This window comes from Trichoderma camerunense, assembly GCF_050948025.1.
Source record: "Trichoderma camerunense strain CBS 138272 chromosome Unknown V8C40scaffold_4, whole genome shotgun sequence".
Lineage (NCBI taxonomy): Eukaryota > Fungi > Ascomycota > Sordariomycetes > Hypocreales > Hypocreaceae > Trichoderma > Trichoderma camerunense.
The window spans coordinates 1785518-1806215 of record NW_028145366.1 but is presented as its reverse complement, the minus strand read 5'-3'; the positions used below and the strand labels follow the sequence as shown (position 1 = coordinate 1806215).

The following is a 20698-nucleotide window of genomic DNA, read 5'->3' as shown; positions in this document are numbered from 1 at the left end:
CCTCCTTCAGCATTGCATTGAGCACTAGACGCCTGCATTGCGTTCCTAAAGCATCAATGCTTCTATTTCCATCTCCCACGCGCTTAGGTCCCGGGGAAAGACGTCGCTTTCGCTCTCAGTGCTCGTACCTCTTAGTTATTTCCTGTAACCGTCGCTGTCAGCCTCACTTCTAGGCTTCCTCTTTTTGCCCACCATTTGATCGCAAGGCTTACAACCAAGTACGAATACGGCATCTCCAGGTGCTCGAATCACCCGACCCTACAACACCTGTCCTGTCCTTGCGGTTCCATCTGGCCGCGGCCACCTTTTTTCTATTTTGGTGCTTCGCCTCCCTCTTTCTCTGTCTGTCTTAGACCCAGCTTGTCTTTTATATATACACAGCAACAGCTTGTCAAGCTTGTTTACCCCTACGACGACTAACGACCAAATCCGATCGACATTCCCACTGCCCCTCGGCTCCACACACCGACTCCCATCGAAGACGCATCTTTCATACTTCCACCTCGACTGTAAGCTTTGACTTTGATCTGCTGCCAGAGGAGGAAAAAAAAACAAAACATCCTTGCCAAGCATGGCTATGGCTATGACTGCCCCTCGACAGGGAGAAACAAGGCCCCAAGAGGCGGCCTTTGCTGCCCGCGGCTCCAGCGAAAACAATGCCCTTAACCGACGCAGTCGCTTACCCCTGGATACGACGGTCGCTCCCGTGCACCAGAACGGCTGCTTTGAAGTTGACCGTGTCATCAAGAGCGGATGTGTCCAGAAGCGCACCCAAAAGACAAAGGTACGTTCGCGCCGCGTGATTCTTGACCCAAAAGCATTCGTGCTAACGCGTTTCTTTTTGCGCCGCGATAGAACTGGAAGACGGTGTATCTTGTCTTGCGACCGAATGGCATCTCCCTCTACAAGGACGACAAGGAGGCCAAGCTCCGTCACCACCTATACCTGTCAGATCTCTCCGCGGTGACCATCCTCAAGGACCCCAAACACAAGCGCAAGAACCTGTTTGGCCTCTTTTCTCCGTCAAGAAACTTTCACTTCGCCGCCCCCACGCCGCAGGACGCGCAGGAATGGGTCGACTTGATTCGCAAAGTCGCCAGGCTCGACGAAGAGGAGGAGGAAATGTACATGGGCAGTCCTGGCGCGCATATCTTGTCCCCCGGGGCGCCTGACGGTTGGGGACACCACATCTACAACGCATTTTCAAGCTCCCCCGAAAACATTGGCATTCTCGATCCGTCGGCGCCCAAGTTCATGGGGTCAAATCGTCGCTTGTCCTACACGTTGGAATCCTCTGGCCTGTCTGGCAACGAAATGCTCTCTTACTCTGACTTCTCCGACACCGAAATCCCACGGGCACAGGGCGCCTCCTTTGAGAACCTGGCCGTCCAACCACCGCCTACCACGCAGCCTCGACAACCCGTCATGCCAGGCCAGCGACCCGAAACAGGCGGCCGCTCAGCGAGCCAAGTCAGCGCCGTGACCGCCGAGCAGGAGTCTGAACGCGTCGTCTGGCAGGGCTCCCTGTGGATGCAGCGAACCAAGCGCGGCGTGCGCCAGTGGAAGCACATGTGGGGAGTGTTGCGAGCCCGCCAGTTGGTTCTGTACAAGGACGAATCGGAATACGCTGCAGAAGTCATCTTCGAGGTGTCCGACGTTGTCAATGTCGTCGAGACCGACCCCGTCAGCAGGAGTAAGACGCACTGCCTCCAGATTATCACGGCAGAGAAATCATATCGTTTCTGCACGCCCGACGAGGAGTCGCTGGTGCAGTTTCTCGGTGCCTTTAAAAGCCTGCTGGCCAAGAGGCGAGGACTGGAAGCTCGCGCAGCCGCCGCCGCAGCTGCAGTAGTCGTTGTCAACCCTCCTCCCGCATAATGCTTGATCAACGTCTCATCCAAGAATTGTTGATTCAGAACCCGGATACCCTCTCTCGAAATTTCCCTTTTCTCCTTTCCTTGCTCAAGCACTTAGATGAACGTCCTCTGTTTTTTACATTTTCCTTTGTCGTATGATAAATACCCCCTTCTTTTGTTTCGTACCTAATCTTGGTTTACGAATTTATGACCCCCGACTGGTTCTCTCATATACCAACTCCAGTCAACAATTACAATTACACGATTACCTTACTTTAATCCTCTCCCCGGTGGCGCATCACATCACAACTTTGAAAGTTTTGTGAAATAATAACGGCGAATTGGTGGAACTTCTTTAATTCTTCTTCTTATGGTTTCCAGCACTCCTCGGAAAGCTTTGATAGCTGGGATGGTTGATGACGTTTTGATTAGTTAATTTCTTCGTTCAAGACATTTGTGTTGGTTACATTTTATATCAAACACTTTGCTTGTTCTATCCTCTTATTAGCTTAGGTAGTTAGTTAAAAGGCATAAATGGGTGTTAATAACCTGTATGCTCATTAATCTGAGAAGCTTATTGCTCATCTATCTTATTTCCCTGTGCTTAGAAAGGCTTTTTTAACATATAATAGTAATATTGAGGCGTAAGCGCATCTAACTAATATAACGAGACCCTATTGAAGATTAAGCGTGGGTATATTCTTTTGATCCCCATTCCCATTCCCAAGACACCGTGACGTTACCAGTCATGTTCAAATTAATAAAAGCAAAATAAGAAAAAGAGAGAAGAGATGTTTAAAAAAAAACACGTTAGAAAATGGGTTGAGCCATCCTAGGCCGTCGAAAAAGGAATTATACCACCACATCCGACACCAATAGCTTCCAACCTTGAAATTAGAGAAAAGAGAAAGAAAAAGATTTTAATCACTCCTTCTCTCACGCAAGATTCTCATCCGGCTTATCGAGGCCGAAAAACGCCGTGTCAAAGTCACCACCAGCATCCATCAGCTCAAAATTGCTGTCGCGGTTGTTCATAAGGTCGTCAAAAGTATCGTCTCCCGAGCCGCCAAGGCTGAAGTCAAAGTCCATCCCGTCGGCAGCCCCAGATTCCGGGCCAAAGAAGTCGGTGTTCATCGTTGCGTCGGGTACTTCAACCTTCACATCCTCCATCTTTACCTGGCCTGGGTTGGCCTGTGCGGCCGAACCGCTGGGGTCGGTGGGTAAAAGGTGGTTGAGATTCAAAAGGTCGTCGCCGCCATCGGCTGGTGCAAAGGTAGCCAGATCAAAGGATGGCTCCTTGGAGGCGCTGGGTTGCCCTGAAACCTCGTTGCCCGACGGCGGCGCAAGAGTAAACTCCATGTCGGTAAAATTCATCCCGGAAGCCTCCGGTAATACTGGTGGTTGGTTTGATCCAGAAGGTTCAGGCAGCATATCTGCAATTGGCTTTTTATCTCCTGGACTAGTTATTCCGTTCAATCCGTTCATGCCGCCTGGAGGAGGCGGCTGCTGCTGCGACTGCTGGCCATTGGGCTCTTTGATGGACATGTCAATGGGTTCGGCTTCCGCAAGATCGATGCTCATGTTGGGGAATGGCGCCATAGGCTTCACGTCTGTGTCCTCTGTCATGGGTTCGTCCTTGAAAATGGGCTCTGGCGGTGAGGGCAGATCCATGTTCGGAGGTCGCTTTGCTTGTGCCTCGACGGGCTTAGGCGTAGGCTGAGCCAAAAGTTTCTTCTTCTTTTCTTGCAGTTCATTGTAATCTCTGAGCAAGACTGACTTGGCCATAATCTAGCCAATGGGGGAAAGAAAGAGTCAGTGGTGAGTAAATTGAGGGCAACAAGGAATCAATTGAGAAAAAAAAAACCTAAAAAAGGAGCTTGGGGGACGATGAAGAGAGAGAAACAGAGATTGAGCCGCCACTTACAATTTCACTTTCCAGCTCGTTGAGCGCATTGTGAAAGTGATCGATGGTGTCTGGCAGCTTTGACTGTGTAGGCCCATAAGCATGCGTCAGATTCCCCTGAGCGTCTCTGCGAGAGGCCCGCAGAGCTTTGCCGGTTTGTACGAGCTTAATAAGGAGAAGAAATTAGTCGGCGATAGAGTAAAAAATTAGGGGGGCAGGTAATTGGCAAATACTCACCACATCATTGATGAGCGATTGGAGGGCATCTAACGGCTCCATTTTGGGCGAAGTTGAGGTTGAGGTTGCCATTGCGCTGGCGATACGAGAATGTGTGTGAGTGTGAGCGTGGGCGTGAGTGAGAGAGCTGGAGCGCCCGGTTTAGAGAGCCAACCCGCAAATATTGAAGATGAAGATAGTCGGAATTGGGAATCAGCAGTTGGCGCTCAGTTGGCGCATTCGCAGCGCAAGTGAGACTGTTTTGGTGCGCGGACCCAAAAGCGAAGGCGCAGGACGAAGTGGCGATTCGATTCGATTGGGATCGATGAGCAGCTCCCAATGGGGTTTGCACTTGGGACTTTGGCGCAGTTCTAATGGTTGATCAAGAGTAGAGGAGAACAGCGGGAGGAGTAGAGAAGAGGGAGAAGAGAAGAGAATAGCAGCAGAGGAGACGCAAAAAGATACAAAGCAGTTGAAGGGTTTGTAGTGGCGCAAGTGAAAGCTCAAAGAGTGAGACTGGACGTTCGTTCCCTTGGGAACATTTGGAAGGGCTGGCATTCGGAGAAGTGCTAGTGCTAGGGGCACTTTCTGCTGTGGCTGTGGCTTGCAGGCTTGCACTGGTGGGAGAGAGGCTGTGGCTGAGTGAGGTACTCGATACTTTTTATCCATGGAGCTTAACAAGTACAGATTACAAGCCATCTCCCGTTACTGAGGTATTACTCCGTAACCGCTCTAGCAATCATGCCGCTATCTCACGGGGAGAGTACCTAAATTTCTAGATCTCGGCGCCGCCAGAACCCGATCGCAGAAGTAGAATGTACTTGTATCTTTGTTGCCGATCCCGCATTCCGCGATCCAGCGCCGCAAACTGTGGCTCAGATGGTTGCGCTGGGCTCGGAAATTCCCCGCAGATGCCGCCACGTCCTGAAGAACGGCTAAACATGTACAGCCAAACAGCTTGTAAGAAGGGGAAAAACCTTCCATGGATAGGGGTTAAAAGTATAAGAGACCTGTGGAGCTCCATAGTGAAATTCGACGGCGCTATATACTTTCAATGTATATTGAAACTCGGCTTCGTACCTTTTGAGGCGAGGTCGGGGCTTTGCTTGCTGTGCAAGATGAGGTACAAAGGTACTGTAAGTTGCCAGGATCAGATCAGTCCATCAGAGAGCTCTCGTGCTCCATCGACAGCTGAATCAGCCATGTGGCCGCATGTCTCACAACTCCAGGTTGCAAAACCAACCAACCCATGTCATTAAAGTCTACAAAGTGAGCAATCGATATGCTATGAATGCTAGGACTCCCGCAGAGCAGCGCAGAGGTTGGCCGCCGAAACTGGCGTGGCGCTGAGCAAGAGGGCAGCCTCGTGATCTACCTACCTGTATTCCGTACTATCACCGGTCAGGGTATCAAGCATTTCTTTCGCATTCCGAGGCGCAGGAGTCGGCGCAGTGATGCACTGATGGAGAACAAATGTGCCTTGAGTTTCAATTTCAACAAGACGAAAACAAATCAAATGAATAGTTTCCATGATCTATTCCGCTGGTTGAAGATGTTGGATATACCAAGATACCCGAACTAAACTGTGTTATTCCTTCTACTAGCTGTATATAACGGCCAAAACGCCCAGCCTTGACAGCAATACGAGGTGTCGGGCACAGGCGACTCCATCGCTCCAGTCTATAGGTGTCTAAGAGCCAAATTATGTGACGGATAGAGCTTCAACCCCCTGCGAGGCCATGTCACAGACCTGCTACCTTACTAAAGAGCACCTTAGTAGGCATAGTAGAAGTAGCATCAACTATCAACAATAGACCGCACAACAAACATCCATAGATGCATATCATTCTCCTCATTCTCCTTATCGCTTCGCCCAGAATCGAACAATTAAAAAGCCCACGGTTCAGCCGCGCCCACCCCTCCTTGTTCTCTCCCGTGCTCTCTCGGCAGAAGAGACTCGAAAGCACACACGCACAAAAAAATCCCAATCTGCACCTTGCCCGTTGTAGGGTAGCCGCTCTAGTTGCAAATCCATCAAAGACGGCTCTCCACTCTTGCCCAGCACAAACCTTCACCTTGACATCCCGTCCAACTTAGTACATGCCGGGTTTTTTTGTCTCTTTTTTTCCTCAGACAAAGTTCGCTGTGTGAGCACGAAAGTAGCGGAGCGGTTGGTTGCGATTTGCGGGACTCGTTTCCTTTATCGTTTTCTTCTGCGTTTTCTTCTTTTATTTCTTTTCAAAGATTATTTTCCTAGTCCCTCTCGGCATCGGCATCCTTGCAGCTCTTGTTCAGTTTTCTGTCCCCTGTCTTGTTCCTATCTTGTCCCGCCTCACCAGCGCTGCAAGCTTCCCACAAGCTCGGCCGGGCAGTTCTCAGTTCTCCTTCAACGCATCTCCTCGGTTTCGCCTCGATTTCCTCCAAGCATCTTTCCGAACCTTCTCGCCGGCAGCGTTTTCCGTCTGTTTTGTTCCCTCGTCATCGATACTTAGCGAGCTCGTCGTCCGAGTCTATTCGTTGCATTCTTCCCCCCTAAAAAGCACCCCTCCTCTCTACCGACTTCTCCTCACTACTCTCCATCGCCACCCACGCAACCGCCTGCGCGCCTCCGCTTCCTCAACCCCTTTCGCGTGCCCGATACGATCCTCTCCAAAGAATCCTCATAGTCGCGACAATGGCTGACGCTGGCGCCGTTCCGACCTCTGCGCAGCCTGGCGTGGGCGCCTCTGCCGCCCAAAACGGCCAAGGCAACCCAACTCACCTCCCCCCGCCTCCCCTCCATATTCCGCAGAACACGAACCCAATCCCGACGGCCATCACCTCTCCCCGATCTGGCGTCGACGGCAGTGGAATTCTCTCCCCAACCACCGGCTTCCGACGAGCTGCGCCTGAGCCCAACAAGCGGGCCCTCTACGTTGGCGGGTTGGATCAGCGGGTCACCGAGGACGTGCTGCGTCAGATCTTTGAGACCACGGGCCATGTCCAGAACGTCAAGATTATCCCAGACAAGAATGTATGGACATGTATTTCTGTGGTGTTGTGTTGGATTATACATTTAGCTAACCGTGGGATTTAGGCCAAGGGCTACAACTATGGCTTTGTCGAGTACGATGATCCTGGTGCGGCAGAGAGGGCCATGCAGACCCTGAATGGTCGACGAGTCCACCAATCCGTATGTCTTTCATATATGCTACTTCTTCTCTTATCTCCAATGGGATATCTTCCTCCCAGCTTCCACTGACACAGCTCTTGTGAAAATATAGGAGATCCGGGTCAACTGGGCCTACCAGTCCAACACTACCAGCAAAGAGGATACGTCAAACCACTTCCACATCTTCGTGGGCGATCTCTCAAACGAAGTCAACGATGATATCCTCCTCCAGGCCTTTTCTGCTTTTGGCTCCGTCTCGGAAGCTCGCGTCATGTGGGACATGAAGACGGGTAGATCTCGAGGCTATGGCTTTGTGGCCTTTCGCGATCGGCCCGATGCCGAAAAGGCGCTGAGCTCCATGGATGGAGAGTGGCTCGGATCGCGCGCCATCCGCTGCAACTGGGCCAACCAGAAGGGTCAGCCCTCAATGGCTCAGCAGCAGGCAATGCAGGCCATGGGCATGACTCCCACCACTCCCTTTGGCCACCACCAGTTCCCTGCCCACGGAATCGCTAGTTACGAGATGATCCTTGCGCAGACGCCCAACTGGCAGACTACGTGCTACGTGGGCAACCTCACCCCCTACACGACTCCAAACGACGTCGTCCCCCTATTTCAAAACTTTGGCTTTGTCGTCGAGTCCCGATTCCAGGCGGACCGCGGCTTTGCCTTTATCAAGATGGACACTCACGAGAATGCGGCAATGGCCATTTGCCAGATGAACGGATACAATGTCAACGGCCGGCCACTGAAGTGCAGCGTAAGTAGACCTCTCTTTCAAACATATTGAGTGATGAATGGCGGCGGGACATATCACTGACATCGTGAACAGTGGGGCAAGGACAAGACTCCCAACTCCGGATCGTTTGACCCTCAGCAACAGCCATACAGCCCTCAGACTTCCCAGGCTCCGGGTTTCCCTGGTACTCCCACGTACTACCCTCAGTATGGAGGTAAGTTGATAAAATTGATTTTGGCTGTTGGATACAAACATTGGACACTAATCAATGTGCAGCGCAATACAACGGTCAACAGGGCAACTTTGGCGGCCCGCAAGCTGGATCTCCCGCGGGATACAGCGGCTCCCCCATGGGATATGGTGGCCCTCAGAGCGCCGGAGGATATGGCCGAGGCCACCAGGGTCCCAACGCTCAATGGAACCAAAACCAGGGACAAAACTTCAACAACGGTTTCGGCGGCTATCAATCGTAGTCATCGGGGAATGAAGTGCGAATGGGATCGCAAGCTGTAAGAGTGGAGGAGCTGAGAAAGAAGAAAATTTCACGGTTGAGGGGGGACTCATTTTCTTTTACCATTTGACGTATCATACTCCTTTCCTTGTCTCCCCCATTTCTTGTTGATTTGCCCAACTTTGTTGCCATCTTCCTCTCACCTCACTCCCTTTTATCTACTGCCATTCTCAGCATATGGGCTCTTCTCATTTTGTACCAGCCATCGTTTTTTCTTTCCCAGTGTGATTTTCCAAAGGTTGTTTCTTCCAGGGGTTTCCTCTCATTGCTCCTTTGCCCGTGTAATTTTTCATTTATGCACGAGAGAAACGAAAAGTTTGGAATGCTTTTATTTTACTTTTTACTTGTTATTCCTCTTTCTTCTTCTTTCTTTTTAAAACGAGCGCCGCCTGCTGGGATACCACATGGGAGCATTTGGAGCAGGTAATTTCTCTCTTTCTGTCTCTTTCTCTCTCTGTCTCTCACCCTTTCATACTTGTTTTTGTCTGTTCCCATATGATGATGATTACGAATTTCTATTGTCTTGCGCGATCTGAAGAAATGAGCGTGGCATCACCATATTGTGTCAAAGAAGGGTTGGATAACCTGAGAAGAGCATTTGCAGCTAAGGGGGTTTTGTTTCCCCCCTTTGAGATTTTTCTTTTTTCCTCCTACAGGAGACTGAGGCTTTCGCGGTACGACGTCAGAAAAGATGATGTGGATTTTTATTGCGTGTAAGAAAAATAACAAGCACAAGTGGGAGAGCGAGTTTGTAGCCAGAATGCCTTTTCGGTCTGACTATTTGGAAGAAATTAAAGGTGGTTTATACGGCCGTAAATACCTGTATCTGGATTGCAGGCAGTTATTGCAACAATCAAAGCTACGTCTGCGGGGTTCTCGAGGAGAGCTTGCTTGCTTGGCTTGCTAGACCAGACTTGCATGTGATACCATCTAACTGTGCATAAATGTTTCCACAGTCGCAATGTGCATTGTCTCATGAACAAGAGAATGTGCTGTTGTATTGGGCACACAATTTCGTATTCTAGATGGTTTGCGTCGTACATGAGCGACTCGAATTTACACATGGTATGACGTCCAGAGAAATTTGGGCGGGAAAAGATGAGCCGGTGGCGATTTTGAGCTGCAGATTATGCAGGGGACATGACGGAGCCCAGCCGATAATCCATCTTGCTGCTGTCACCTTGGCAAAAAGACGGAGAGGAAAAAAAAGCAGGGAAACCTTGGGGGGGGCAAAATCAGTGGAACTACAGTACTTGCTACTGGTTGGTTGGTGCTTTGCATGAGATGACGAGAGAATATGGAAGGGATTGTTTTTTGTGTAGGTATCTGAAGATGAGAGAAGAAAAGGAGGCGCTTTAATGAATGGAGGGTGATTTTGCGAGCGTACGAGTATGATGATTTATGGCTGAGCACGAAGAGCAATTGGCGATGCTGACTCGCTGAAGACGGGCAGAATGAGGTGGAACCAGCCAGCGACAGGTGCTTGCGGCGGTTGGAGTACATGTACATGTACTTTGAATGCCATGGGCAGTGAGTGGATGATACGTTGCAAGCCTTGTTTCGGGATCTTGTAGACAGACAGGTACCTGGTAGGGATGGGATTGATGTCAAATGGATCGTGCAAGTGTGAAAACAGGTCGGATATTTTTGATTTGGATTACGTGGACGCTGTGTTGAAAATGATTTAGTGGGGGCCGTGGATTGTTGATGCTGGATGTCCATGTCTGAGACGGTGATTTCTGCCCGCTGCAGTCGTGGATTGACGTCTCATAATAGTCCTGATACAATTACAGGTAACCAACGTCAAGGGTTTGATTGTATCGCTGGTGAGCAATTCATTTCTTGATTTGCCTGTCAATATTCAAGGTAAGGCATCAGCTGTGCTCATTTAATGTCATCCAATATCACATGGATGGACATTTATAGGCACCTCACCTTTTGGCTGGTGGCCGAGCGAGATCTGCTGCTGATGCTTCGAGTTCATGTTTCAGCTGCATGTACCAGAACTGCGGCCTGACTTGTAGCAGCGGCTAGCACCAACGCGGCCTAGCCAGCGAAGAGTGGGAGCTTCCCTGGGCAACCGACAGCGGGCCCCGCCCTGGATGTAGCGGTACTTGTGCTTGGGCTTGCAGCTGGGCTCAATCAGCGCCGATTACAGGCTTCAAGGCTTGCTGCCCACTACAGTGAGCTTTGGTCGTCTTAGCGCCTGTTCAACGGACTGGGTACCGCTACAAGTGCAAGCCAGTCCTGGAGGCGATGCGCTGTACGTTGCAAACGTGTTCGGTCTCGGCAAACGACATTGATTTGAAAGAAGGAAAGCAGAACGAAGAGGGAAAAAAAGAAGAAAGAGAAGAGAGAAATGAGGCTAGCATCAAACCTTATCATCGAATGAAGCAAATGCGTCTTCTTTTGCTTCCGGTTCTGCGTGGTTATTGAGGTATTCAATTCTGCCATTCGCATCCATCAAAATCTCCATCAGGCAAGGTACCTATCCGACTGAATTGGGTGAGCATTGGATTAAATGTACATTACCTTGGCTGTACAGTGGTAGAGTCGCACCAGACTGATCACCACTGCGCTGCGACGACAAGTTCCAGGTTGGGCTGGGCTTATGCCACCAAAAACCAAGATCCAATCCAGACCATTCCCGCCGTAGCCATTTCTTACCCACTCCCTCAATCAAGTCGCAGTTGATCGCATCCCCCCGGAACTTGGGCCTCCACCGAGCGCCCAATTGCTGCGACTCTGATCCGTTGATCGAGCGCCGTCGCAAATCCGCAGCAAGCAGCAGCAAATCGGCGCTGACCAACCGCTTGTGCTGTGCTGGTGCAGAATAATAGCGCTCTGGTCTGGTCTTGGTCTGGAGGCTGCTGTGCTGTGAGCTGTGCTTGTGCTGTGTGGCCCGGTCGGCCGCTGCTTGGACCGCTGACGCCCCTCCTTTGCTCTGCCTTGCCCGCCATGGATAATCCGTCGTGGTACCCCGACTCTCGACACAAGAACAGCGGCCAGACATCGCGAGACTATCCCTCGCCTCTGCCAGCCTCCTCCTCTGGCCACGCCCCGGCCGGTCAAGCGTCTGCCGCGTCTGCGTCTTCGTCTGCTTCTGCCCTAGCTTCGGCGTCTGCGTCCGCTCCGCCTGCTGCCGCCGCTGCTTCTTCCTCGGGCTCGCCTTACAGCAGCAGCAACAACATCGCCAGCTCCAACCCCAACAACAATAACAATAACAATAACAACATCACCTCGTCCAGTAGCCACAGCAGCAACAGCTACGACCGCCAGCCCTACCAGCATCACACGCTGCCGCACCAGCTGCACTACCAGCTGCCTCACCAGCACCACCAGCCCCAGCACCCGCAGCAGCAGCTCAGCGCCCACCACGGCTCCTCCAGCAGCATCAACCTCAACCCGGCCACCTCGCCTCTCGCTACCGCCCCCGTGCGCGACAACAGCGGCGACGTCGCCATGCACGACGCTCACGATGCCCACGCCGGCATCAAGTACCCCATGAGGCCGCACCACCAGGCCCATCTGTCGGGCACCCGCTCGTCGGGCCTGTACTCGCCCCAGGACCAGCAGCAGCACCAACACCAGCAGCAGCTCCAGCAACAACAGCTCCAGCTCCAGCAGCTGCAGAACCAGCACCAGCAGCAGCCGTCGTCCGCTGCCCAGCGCTACTCGCCCATGGACACGCTGTCGCCCACGTCGCCATACTCAAAGGCCTACACCAGCTCGCCCTCGCAGCAGACGCCGCCCAACGCCGACTACTCGAGCAGCCCGTATTTTGTTGGTCGCCAGCCCCAGCTGCCCCCCATTTCCTCCTACTCCCACGATGGCTACCCCTCGTCTGCCGTGGCCACGCTCGACGGCTCCTTTAGCGACACCAAGGCCCCTCGCCGCCCGAATCCCCCCATGATGAAGACGGTGCCCGAGTTCAAGAAGATCAAGTCGCCCGCCGAGCTGCAGCCCAAGAACACGAGACAGCCGCGCTTCAGGCGAGCAAACCCAGAGGGAGGCTTCATTAGCGTTAGTCTGCCATGCCACTACAACTTGTGTTTTTGACTCGACAGCTTTCTAACTCGTTCTCTCCAACCTTGATATAGCCTCTGCAAGCCTTGACGCTGCACCTGCCTGCCACGTACCGCATCTGCAACCCGAGCTTCAAGTACGAGTCATCGCGGAACCCTCGCCGAGTCCTGACGAAGCCCAGCAAAGGCACCAAGAACGATGGCTACGACAATGAGGATAGCGATTACATCCTCTACGTAAACGACATTCTGGGCTCTGAAGAAGCCGGCCACAAGTGCGTATACTCCTTTCTCTTGCTTAAGACAGACGCCTCCTCTCTCCCGCTGTCATAACATGTTGTCTAACCTTGTTGCAGGAATCGCTATCTCATCCTCGATGTGTTGGGCCAGGGTACCTTTGGTCAGGTCGTCAAGTGTCAGAACCTCAAGACGCAAGAGGTCGTAGCCGTCAAAGTCATCAAAAACCGCACCGCCTACTTCAACCAGAGTATGATGGAGGTGTCTGTGCTCGACTTGGTATGCTCTTTCCCCTCCATTCTATGATTCTGGGCTTGCGCTGACTTGATATAAAAAAAGCTCAATACGAAGCTCGACAAAAATGATGACCACCATCTTCTTCGACTGAAAGACACCTTTATCCACCGACAGCATCTTTGCCTCGTCTTCGAGCTGCTCAGCGTCAACCTGTACGAACTTATCAAGCAGAACCAGTTCCGCGGCCTTAGCACGACTCTGGTCCGCGTCTTCGCCCAGCAGCTTCTGAATGGCCTGGCCCTCCTCAACAAGGCTCGGCTGATTCACTGCGATTTGAAGCCGGAAAACATTTTGTTAAAGAATCTTGAGAGCCCAATCATCAAGATTATCGATTTTGGCTCGGCATGCGACGAGCGCCAGACGGTCTACACTTATATCCAGTCCAGATTCTACCGATCTCCCGAGGTCTTGCTGGGCTTGCCGTACTCGTCCGCCATCGACATGTGGTCACTGGGCTGTATCGTGGTGGAGTTGTTCCTGGGTCTTCCCCTCTTCCCCGGCTCATCAGAGTACAATCAGATTGCTCGAATCGTCGAGATGCTTGGCAACCCCCCCAACTGGATGATTGACATGGGCAAGCAGGGCCTCGAGTTTTTTGAACGGCGGCAGGACGAATTTGGCAGGCGGACATACCACATGAAGAGCATGGAACAGTATTCGCGGGAGCACAACACCAAGGAACAGCCTAGTAAGAAGTACTTCCAGGCTAATACGCTGCCCGAAATTATCAAGTCGTACCCCATGCCGCGCAAGAATATGAAGCAGAGCGAAATCGACCGAGGTAAGAATTCTTGGAAACATTCTCTTTTCCTTCTTTTCCCATCCTCTTCCAATGCATTTACGAGTTCCTTTAACCTAACCTGATATTGCTACAGAGATGAACAATCGTATCGCCTTCATCGACTTCGTCAGGGGTCTGCTTAACATCAACCCCCTAGAGCGGTGGTCACCACAGCAGGCAAAACTCCACCCCTTCATCACACAACAAAAGTACACAGGTCCTTTTGTCCCGCCGATGAACTTGAAGTCGAGCTCCCTCAACCGATCACCAGCTCCTGGCACCCAGCAACAGCAGCAAGCCGAGGCCCTCAGCAAACAACGAGCCGCGCAGGCGCAAGCTCAGGCTGCTCAGGCCCAGGCCCAGGCACAAGCGCAAGCCCAGGCGCAAGCCCAGGCTCAGGCTCAAGCGCAAGCTCAGGCCCAGGCCCAGGCACAGGCCAATTCAGCGCAAAACGCATATGGCGGACAGTACCAGCAATCTGGTCATGTACCGGCTCCTTTGTATTCAAACAGTGCCGTCTATAACCCTGGCGCTGCTCATGGAAGTGTCCCACCTCAATACGGGCCACCCCAGGCCGGCCAGTATGGTCAAATGGTCATGTCGCAGCCTCCTCAGCAGCTTCAATCGTCGCAATACTCGAACCCCTCACAGCCCAACATGTACCAGCAAGGCGGCATGAGAACGAATAGGCAGCGGGCTTCGACCATGGAGCAGCAACAAAGCGGCATCCCTCCTGCTCTTCAACGAGTCGCAAGTCACCTTGACCCGAGCCAGCCAATCCGACTTCAGCCCAGCCCGGCATACTATCCACCAACTGGCGAGGGATTGGACAACGCACCAGGCCGCGCCGGAAGACGAGGCAGCCGGGTTCAACAGGGAGGTGCCCGCAGCAATCGGGACTTTATTCGTAACCTGGAAGAGCGAACATTGGAAGAAGGCTTTATGGGCAACCAGAACCCATGGCATTGAAACCATGCTTTTTCCTCTTCCCTTTCAGCCGAAGTCAAGGAAATCTAGTCTCTTCGACTGTGGTAGTTTTGTTAATTACGCCGGTATCATGATCAAGTAACTAGGCGCTCCAGAAGACAACTGTCCGTCTTTGATATCAGAGAATGGGGCATCACATTCCATGGATTCGACGCTCTTTTTAGCGCACTCGCCAATGACTTGAAAGAGAGTCATGGCGATTGGGAACTTGGCTATTGATAAACCCCCTGAGGCTGGCCGTAAAGAGGGATCCCGTTGCGATGACGGGGGATGTTTCTCTGAATCCCCCACAGTCCGAGCCTCATACCCGAGCCGCTCACCAGGCCTGTTCCTGCGACGCACGTCATGAATGATATATATGGGTTTGGACTGGGAGGGAGATGTGCGTAAACCAAAAGGCACCCTCTTTGTAAGAGATAGCTGCCCGTAATCTGCATATCGGTGGATGGGAAGGGGTTTCTTTGTTTGTGTTTCTATTTATTTTTGTGGGATCAACCTATGTTCCTACCCCGTGTACGACTACTTGGTGTCTGCCTCGGTGTCGTTGTTTCTCGTTATTCCTTGTATGTATCTGCAATCGAGACTGGCTCTATTACGTGTTTTGCAGAGAATGATTCTCATAGTTTAAGACGGGTGGGGGGATTCTTAAGGGTAGGATGGATGCAAAATTGTGTGTTTGTTTTTATGCATCGTGTGGTTTGGGGGATGAGGATGGATAAAGGAGAAGGAGATGGAGATGGAGGAAAAGAGAAAAAGAGAGATTGCAATTTGGGAGGATCACTGGGATGACTATGGGTTTTAGTAGATATGGCTTTCTTTGCTTGCTCTTCTTCTTTGCTGCCTCTTTGTGTCTCCCTGTTCCTTTGCTTTTTGCTCTTATCTCTCTCTTTTTTCCTGGCTCTTGGTTGTGTGTTTTTCTTGTTAAATGCTTTATCGTGGTTTCAAGCATGAGTGTGAGGGTTTTCCTTAGTTTGGCTATATATTCCTGGACTTGGCAAAGATGATGGGTTTGGGATGAACTGCCGCCGAGAGGGAGGGGGGAAAGGGTGCAGTCGAGCCGATGATTTTTTGATACCTGTCATGGATGAGGGAGGGTGGGGTTTTGTGAATATTATCATCTGAATACTACCTACTGTCTTAAAAACTTTAGTTTATGATATTTTGATCGGCTTGTGGTGTTTTGGTCGGGTTTGCTAGGGAGTTGTACCTAGGTGTCTTCCCCCGTGTATTTTTGCCTGTTAAAATACAGTTGACTTGTCATGGATGGACATCTTAAAAAAGACACGATATATGCATTGATTGTATTTCTATGTATTTAGCTTCGTGATTTCTGATTTTTATCGGTTTTCATTCATTCATGTCGCCCTCCCTAGATTTGCAAGAAATGCATCTCACTGACGCTGCCATTGACCGCACCAGTTGCCGTGAAGAGAAAAAGAAAAAGAAACGCTCAATTATTTCACCAATTATCCCCTATCCCAGAGCCGTTGTATCCTAAAACATACAAAGAAGTAATAAAAAAAAGCCGCCACGCCACCGGGGAAGAGAGATTTCGGGCTTCTTGTAGAAAAAAAATTGGGATTTTCAATATGGTACAGATCTCCTCCCACGGTACTCCCTCGACGACGAACGACTCTATCGCCCGTTGTTGTTGGAGCCCTTCTGGAACCCGCGGCCGCGCTTGTTGGCCGAGTTGTTCTTGCCGCCGTCGTAGTGAAGTCTGTTGCCCCTGGTCGAGGGGGGCACGTTCTCCGTGTCCATGAGGTCGTTGTCGGGGAAGCCCATAGAGCCGTCGACGACTTGGTCGCGGTGTGACGGCTGGCGTCCTGATGCTGAGTCGCGGCTTGGTTTGTAGCCGCCGGGCTTGGCGTAGACTTTGAGGATTCTGCCATCGGCCTTGAAGGGGGAATGTTAGTAACGACGAAACAAAAGTGAATAGAAGAGAGAGACGAAGCCTTACAGTCTTGTTGTTGAACGTCTCAATGACCCTCTCTCCGCCCTCCCTCGACGCAAACACCATCTCGACAATCATAAAGGGCTGCGTCTTGACGACTTCGCAACTGACCATCTCGCCACCCACCGGCGTCATAGCACTCTCGACATCCGCGGCCGTCGTTCCCGGCGCAAAGTTCTGTCCCATGACGGCAAACGGGCCCGCGAGTCCCCGGATCGTCATGCCGGCGTCTGGTCTCTGCGACTTGCCATTCTTGACAATGTTGACCTGCTGCCTGACGGAATCGTCCGTGTCCATGCGGTCGACGGCGGCAACCAGCCTGGCGGCCTTTTTCTGAGCGGCTGTCTTCTTGGGGCCGCCGGGGAGGGTGATCCGGGAGCTGAGGGGGGCGTTGGAGGAGGTGTTGGGGCGGTTGACGGAGCTGTGGAGGTCGTGAGTCCACTCGCCGTTGACGTCGCCAGCAGGGATGGTTGCTCGACGGCGCTGAGTAGAGACTGTGGCTTTGTTCTGAGGCTGGGCCTAATGTCGGGAGATTTAGATTAGCACCGTCTTCGTTCTCCTCATCCAAGGCAGATGCCAGATGCAATGCTCCCGTCCATGTCATGTTATGTTTGTCTATACCTTTTTGACGCCGACACGGCTGGCCAGCGATCCTCCGGGCTGCGCACCCTTCAGGTTGGTCGGCGCACTCTGGCGGCGGCCTTTGGAGAAGATTTTGTCGGCGAGGGCTTCATTCTTCTTGCGCTCGCGGGCTGCAGGGCGTCAGTAATTGGTCGGGTCAACGACGGTGGTGTCGCGAGATGCGGGTGTCTGTCTGTCTGCGCGCGACGACGTTAGACGGCGATGTGCGTACCGTTATTGATGATTCGCTCGAATTCCTTGGCCACGGGCGCCATGGTTGGATGATTTGATCTGTCTTGTAGGGTGGAAGAAGTCGAGATGGAGTTGAATATTGTAGAGAATTGGAGGGCGTATCTGTCAAAGCGTTGAAGAGAGAGAGACGGAGAAAGACAGAGAGAGATTGTATGGATAACGGATAACGGAGATCAAGGGTCAAGGGACGAGGATCCAATGCTTTTGGCCACTTTTTTGTCGCGTCTGTTCCTTTTTGGTTGAAAGTGAAGGGGGACTGAAATGGCCTGGAGGTTGAAGCCTGTGATTGGCTAGAAGCGCAAAAGAGAGGCTGACGGCGCTGCTGCGTTAGACTCTAAAAAGCTTAGTGTGCTTGGGGGCGGGATATCCCTGTCTAGTGCGGGCGATAAGATAAGGCCAGCCCACTCTAATTGTGCAGCGTCCAAGACAATTTTCTTTTAAAAGGTCGAGGTGGGTAACAATGCCATGTAAAATATTCGTATACTACCGTTAGGTATACACAATGCGGTTGTTCAGTTGATCTGTTTCTATTATCATCATTGTTTCTTCCCCTTCTTGTTTATCACAGTTTTGCGCAATGTCGGCAAGTCTCGTCAACTGCGCTGCCTGCTTGCGCCGTGCCGTGCAAGCTTCGTCTCGCAACAGACCCCTCGCCAGCATCCTCCCCGTTCTTCCGCAAACCAGCAGGAATTATGCTTCAGTTACACCTACAAGCATCGAACGAACTGATGCTCCTCGAAATCTTGTTCTAGAGCCGGCCGAGTCAGATGTCTCCAAGAAAAAGGACTTTGAGCGACTGCAGCGCATAGTCAAGAAGGAGCTCCAGCACATGGACGACCCTTGGAAGATTGCCCAGTATGTTGAAAGAGCGCTCGCCACTGACAGGTTTGACGAAGCCTTACTTCTCACCAAGACTGCTGGCAAAGACCGCCAAGTCGTTGTTGCTTGGAATCATCTCATCAACTATCTGCTGGGCAAGCAGCAGCTGAAGAACGCCATCAAGCTTTACAACGATGTTAGTACTTTGGAATATCAATCGCTCTCAGTTTTTGCATTGGCTAATTAACAATCCGTGTAGATGAAGAAAAGAGGGCAGCTACCCAATGTGCAGACCTATACAGTCATCTTCCGCGGCTGCGCCCAGTCGCAACACCCAAAGCTCGCCGTCGCCGAGGCTGTCAAGCACTATAACATTCTCCTCAGCGACAAACGCCTGCAGCCCAATTCGATTCACATGAATGCTGTCATCAACGTTTGCGCGAGAGCTGGCGACCTGGACTCCATGTTTCTCATAGCCGACACAGCCAACGAGTCTACTCGCGCCCCCACACCCTACACCTACACTACCATATTCAATGCTTTGCGATATCAAGCAACCCTTGATGCGGGCGACATCACGCCGGAGCAGCAAGCCACCAACACGCAAAAGGCTATAGATCGCGCAAAAGCCATCTGGAATGAAGTCATTGATAAATGGAGAAAGGCCCAGCTGGTCATAGACGAAGAGCTGGTGTGCTCCATGGGCCGTGTCCTACTCCTTGCCCCGAATAAGGAACAGAAGAAGGAGGTTCTCGACTTGTTATACCAGACCATGAGCATACCCAACTTGGCCAAGGATGCTGGCATGGACGCTTTCCAAGATTCCCAGATGGAAAAGATTGCTGTTACTGGTGCTCCAAAGAAGGTGCCCTCAACCAGAGCTGTCTATGCTGTCCCTGGCCGCAATACCCTGGCCCTGATCCTCACGACGCTAGCCTCATCAAGGCTCACAACGTGCGGTATCAAGTATTGGAACCTCCTGGTCCGTTACTATGGTGTCGTACCGGATAACGACAACTGGCTGCGCATGTTTGGCATGCTCAAAGTTGCCAAGGCAGGCGGTCATGCCTCTTCCATCTTGAGCTTGATGCCCGACGAATACATTGATGCAAAGCACTACCGCATCGCCATGGAGACCTGTGTCCGCGATAACATCAACCCCAATGCCATTGAAAACTCGAACCGGGTGCTTGATTCTATGCTTGAGCGCCTCCCCGTGCCAGATTTGCACACCCTTCGTCTGTATTTGCGGGTTGCTCTGGTCAGCCATTTTCAGTTCCGCCAAAAACTCAAACAGGTTGACGAAAAAGACGAAGAAGCCGCCAAGCGTGCCGAAGAAGAAGCCAAGCGTGAATATGGCCTCCAAATAACAACTGCTCTTGCCCATCTCTGGGAACCTTACAAGAAAGTTCACTATCACTACTTCAAGGAGAAGGCAAAGGGCAAGGATTCTAGCACGGGAGCGCTATATAACAGCCAGCGTGAGGTCATCGCCTTGGCTCGTCACATGTTTAGCGCTTTCAACAAGGTCCTCAACGAAAAGATGCTTGACGAAAAGGACGAAAAGGATCTCCGAGTGGTTGGTGCCAAAATAAACCGTGAGATTCAAAAGTTTTTCTCGGGTCGTGAGGAGAGGGAGCCCAACCTGCGCACGTCTGGCCGAGAGGACACGGCTGAAGGGTCTGAAGAAGGCAGTGCGGAGGACAAGTTTAACACCGAATTCAGGCCGTCTGGCGACTTTGTCTGGGATACGTCGAGACGAGCCGAAGTGGAAGAAGAAAGGCGACCAAGGAGGTCGTGGCAAGGGGAGGAAGACAGACGACCCCGGAGGTCATGGGGAGCAGAAGAGGAAAGACGGCCAAGGAGATCATGGAAAGGGGAAGAAGAGAGACGACCCAGGAGGTCATCAGGAGTGGATGGAGAAAGACCACCAAGAAGGTCATGGAGTAACAACAGAAGCAGCAGCAGCCAGTGGTAGATGGAAGAGGCTCAACCAAAAGTGCGAGATGTAAGATTCATGAGTGTATGATTTAGACATGTAGCAGCAACCTTTTGTACATCATGGTGATATGATAAGATATCCTTGGCCTTATTTTAGAATACTATGCATCTCTCCTTCATTATTCTCTTTTTTTAAACCCCAGTTTAGCCTTTTATGTCTTTTAGAAATAAGTCGTCGACTTACACAGGCGGCTTGGTGGGATGAGACGCTGACCTCGATAGATTCATATCGCCTCTTGGATGCATACATCAGATTCAGTGAGCTGCCCCACGTCACTTTGGCGGGCTGCCAATTAATCGAGGTCCATTAGCCATTTAGCGTGTCGAGTAACAACGCGACTCACGCGT

The 20698-nt window shown here is 51.7% G+C and overlaps 6 protein-coding genes across 6 annotated transcripts; 4 read left to right on the top strand and 2 right to left on the bottom strand.

Moving 5' to 3' along the window:
* Window positions 1-372: 372 nt before the first annotated feature.
* Window positions 373-2440, top strand: V8C40DRAFT_164278 (PH domain-containing protein). The gene is made up of 2 exons (XM_083211515.1): window positions 373-784; window positions 856-2440. The coding sequence occupies exons 1-2, from the start codon at window positions 572-574 to the stop codon at window positions 1876-1878; spliced, it is 1236 nt and encodes a 411-aa protein (XP_083076506.1). The 5' UTR covers window positions 373-571; the 3' UTR covers window positions 1879-2440.
* Window positions 2441-2443: 3 nt separating this feature from the next.
* V8C40DRAFT_237978 (uncharacterized protein) lies at window positions 2444-4497 on the bottom strand. The gene is made up of 3 exons (XM_083214350.1): window positions 3997-4497; window positions 3781-3924; window positions 2444-3644 (listed from the first exon to the last, which is right to left on the bottom strand). Exons 1-3 carry the CDS (start codon window positions 4066-4068, stop codon window positions 2793-2795), a joined length of 1068 nt encoding a protein of 355 aa, XP_083076505.1. The 5' UTR covers window positions 4069-4497; the 3' UTR covers window positions 2444-2792.
* Window positions 4498-6361: 1864 nt separating this feature from the next.
* Window positions 6362-8605, top strand: V8C40DRAFT_164245 (uncharacterized protein). Its single transcript, XM_083211514.1, has 5 exons — window positions 6362-6988; window positions 7052-7147; window positions 7239-7886; window positions 7959-8079; window positions 8142-8605. The coding sequence occupies exons 1-5, from the start codon at window positions 6650-6652 to the stop codon at window positions 8336-8338; spliced, it is 1401 nt and encodes a 466-aa protein (XP_083076504.1). The 5' UTR covers window positions 6362-6649; the 3' UTR covers window positions 8339-8605.
* A 2393-nt stretch (window positions 8606-10998) lies between these two features.
* V8C40DRAFT_164220 (YAK1 family protein kinase) lies at window positions 10999-14943 on the top strand. Its single transcript, XM_083211513.1, has 5 exons — window positions 10999-12399; window positions 12477-12676; window positions 12758-12917; window positions 12978-13716; window positions 13811-14943. Exons 1-5 carry the CDS (start codon window positions 11335-11337, stop codon window positions 14683-14685), a joined length of 3039 nt encoding a protein of 1012 aa, XP_083076503.1. The 5' UTR covers window positions 10999-11334; the 3' UTR covers window positions 14686-14943.
* A 1043-nt stretch (window positions 14944-15986) lies between these two features.
* V8C40DRAFT_237965 (RNA recognition motif domain-containing protein) lies at window positions 15987-17765 on the bottom strand. Its single transcript, XM_083214349.1, has 4 exons — window positions 17511-17765; window positions 17279-17409; window positions 16664-17176; window positions 15987-16599 (listed from the first exon to the last, which is right to left on the bottom strand). The coding sequence occupies exons 1-4, from the start codon at window positions 17551-17553 to the stop codon at window positions 16339-16341; spliced, it is 948 nt and encodes a 315-aa protein (XP_083076502.1). The 5' UTR covers window positions 17554-17765; the 3' UTR covers window positions 15987-16338.
* Window positions 17766-17997: 232 nt separating this feature from the next.
* Window positions 17998-20469, top strand: V8C40DRAFT_237964 (uncharacterized protein). The gene is made up of 2 exons (XM_083214348.1): window positions 17998-18545; window positions 18609-20469. The coding sequence occupies exons 1-2, from the start codon at window positions 18108-18110 to the stop codon at window positions 20325-20327; spliced, it is 2157 nt and encodes a 718-aa protein (XP_083076501.1). The 5' UTR covers window positions 17998-18107; the 3' UTR covers window positions 20328-20469.
* Window positions 20470-20698: the final 229 nt, after the last annotated feature.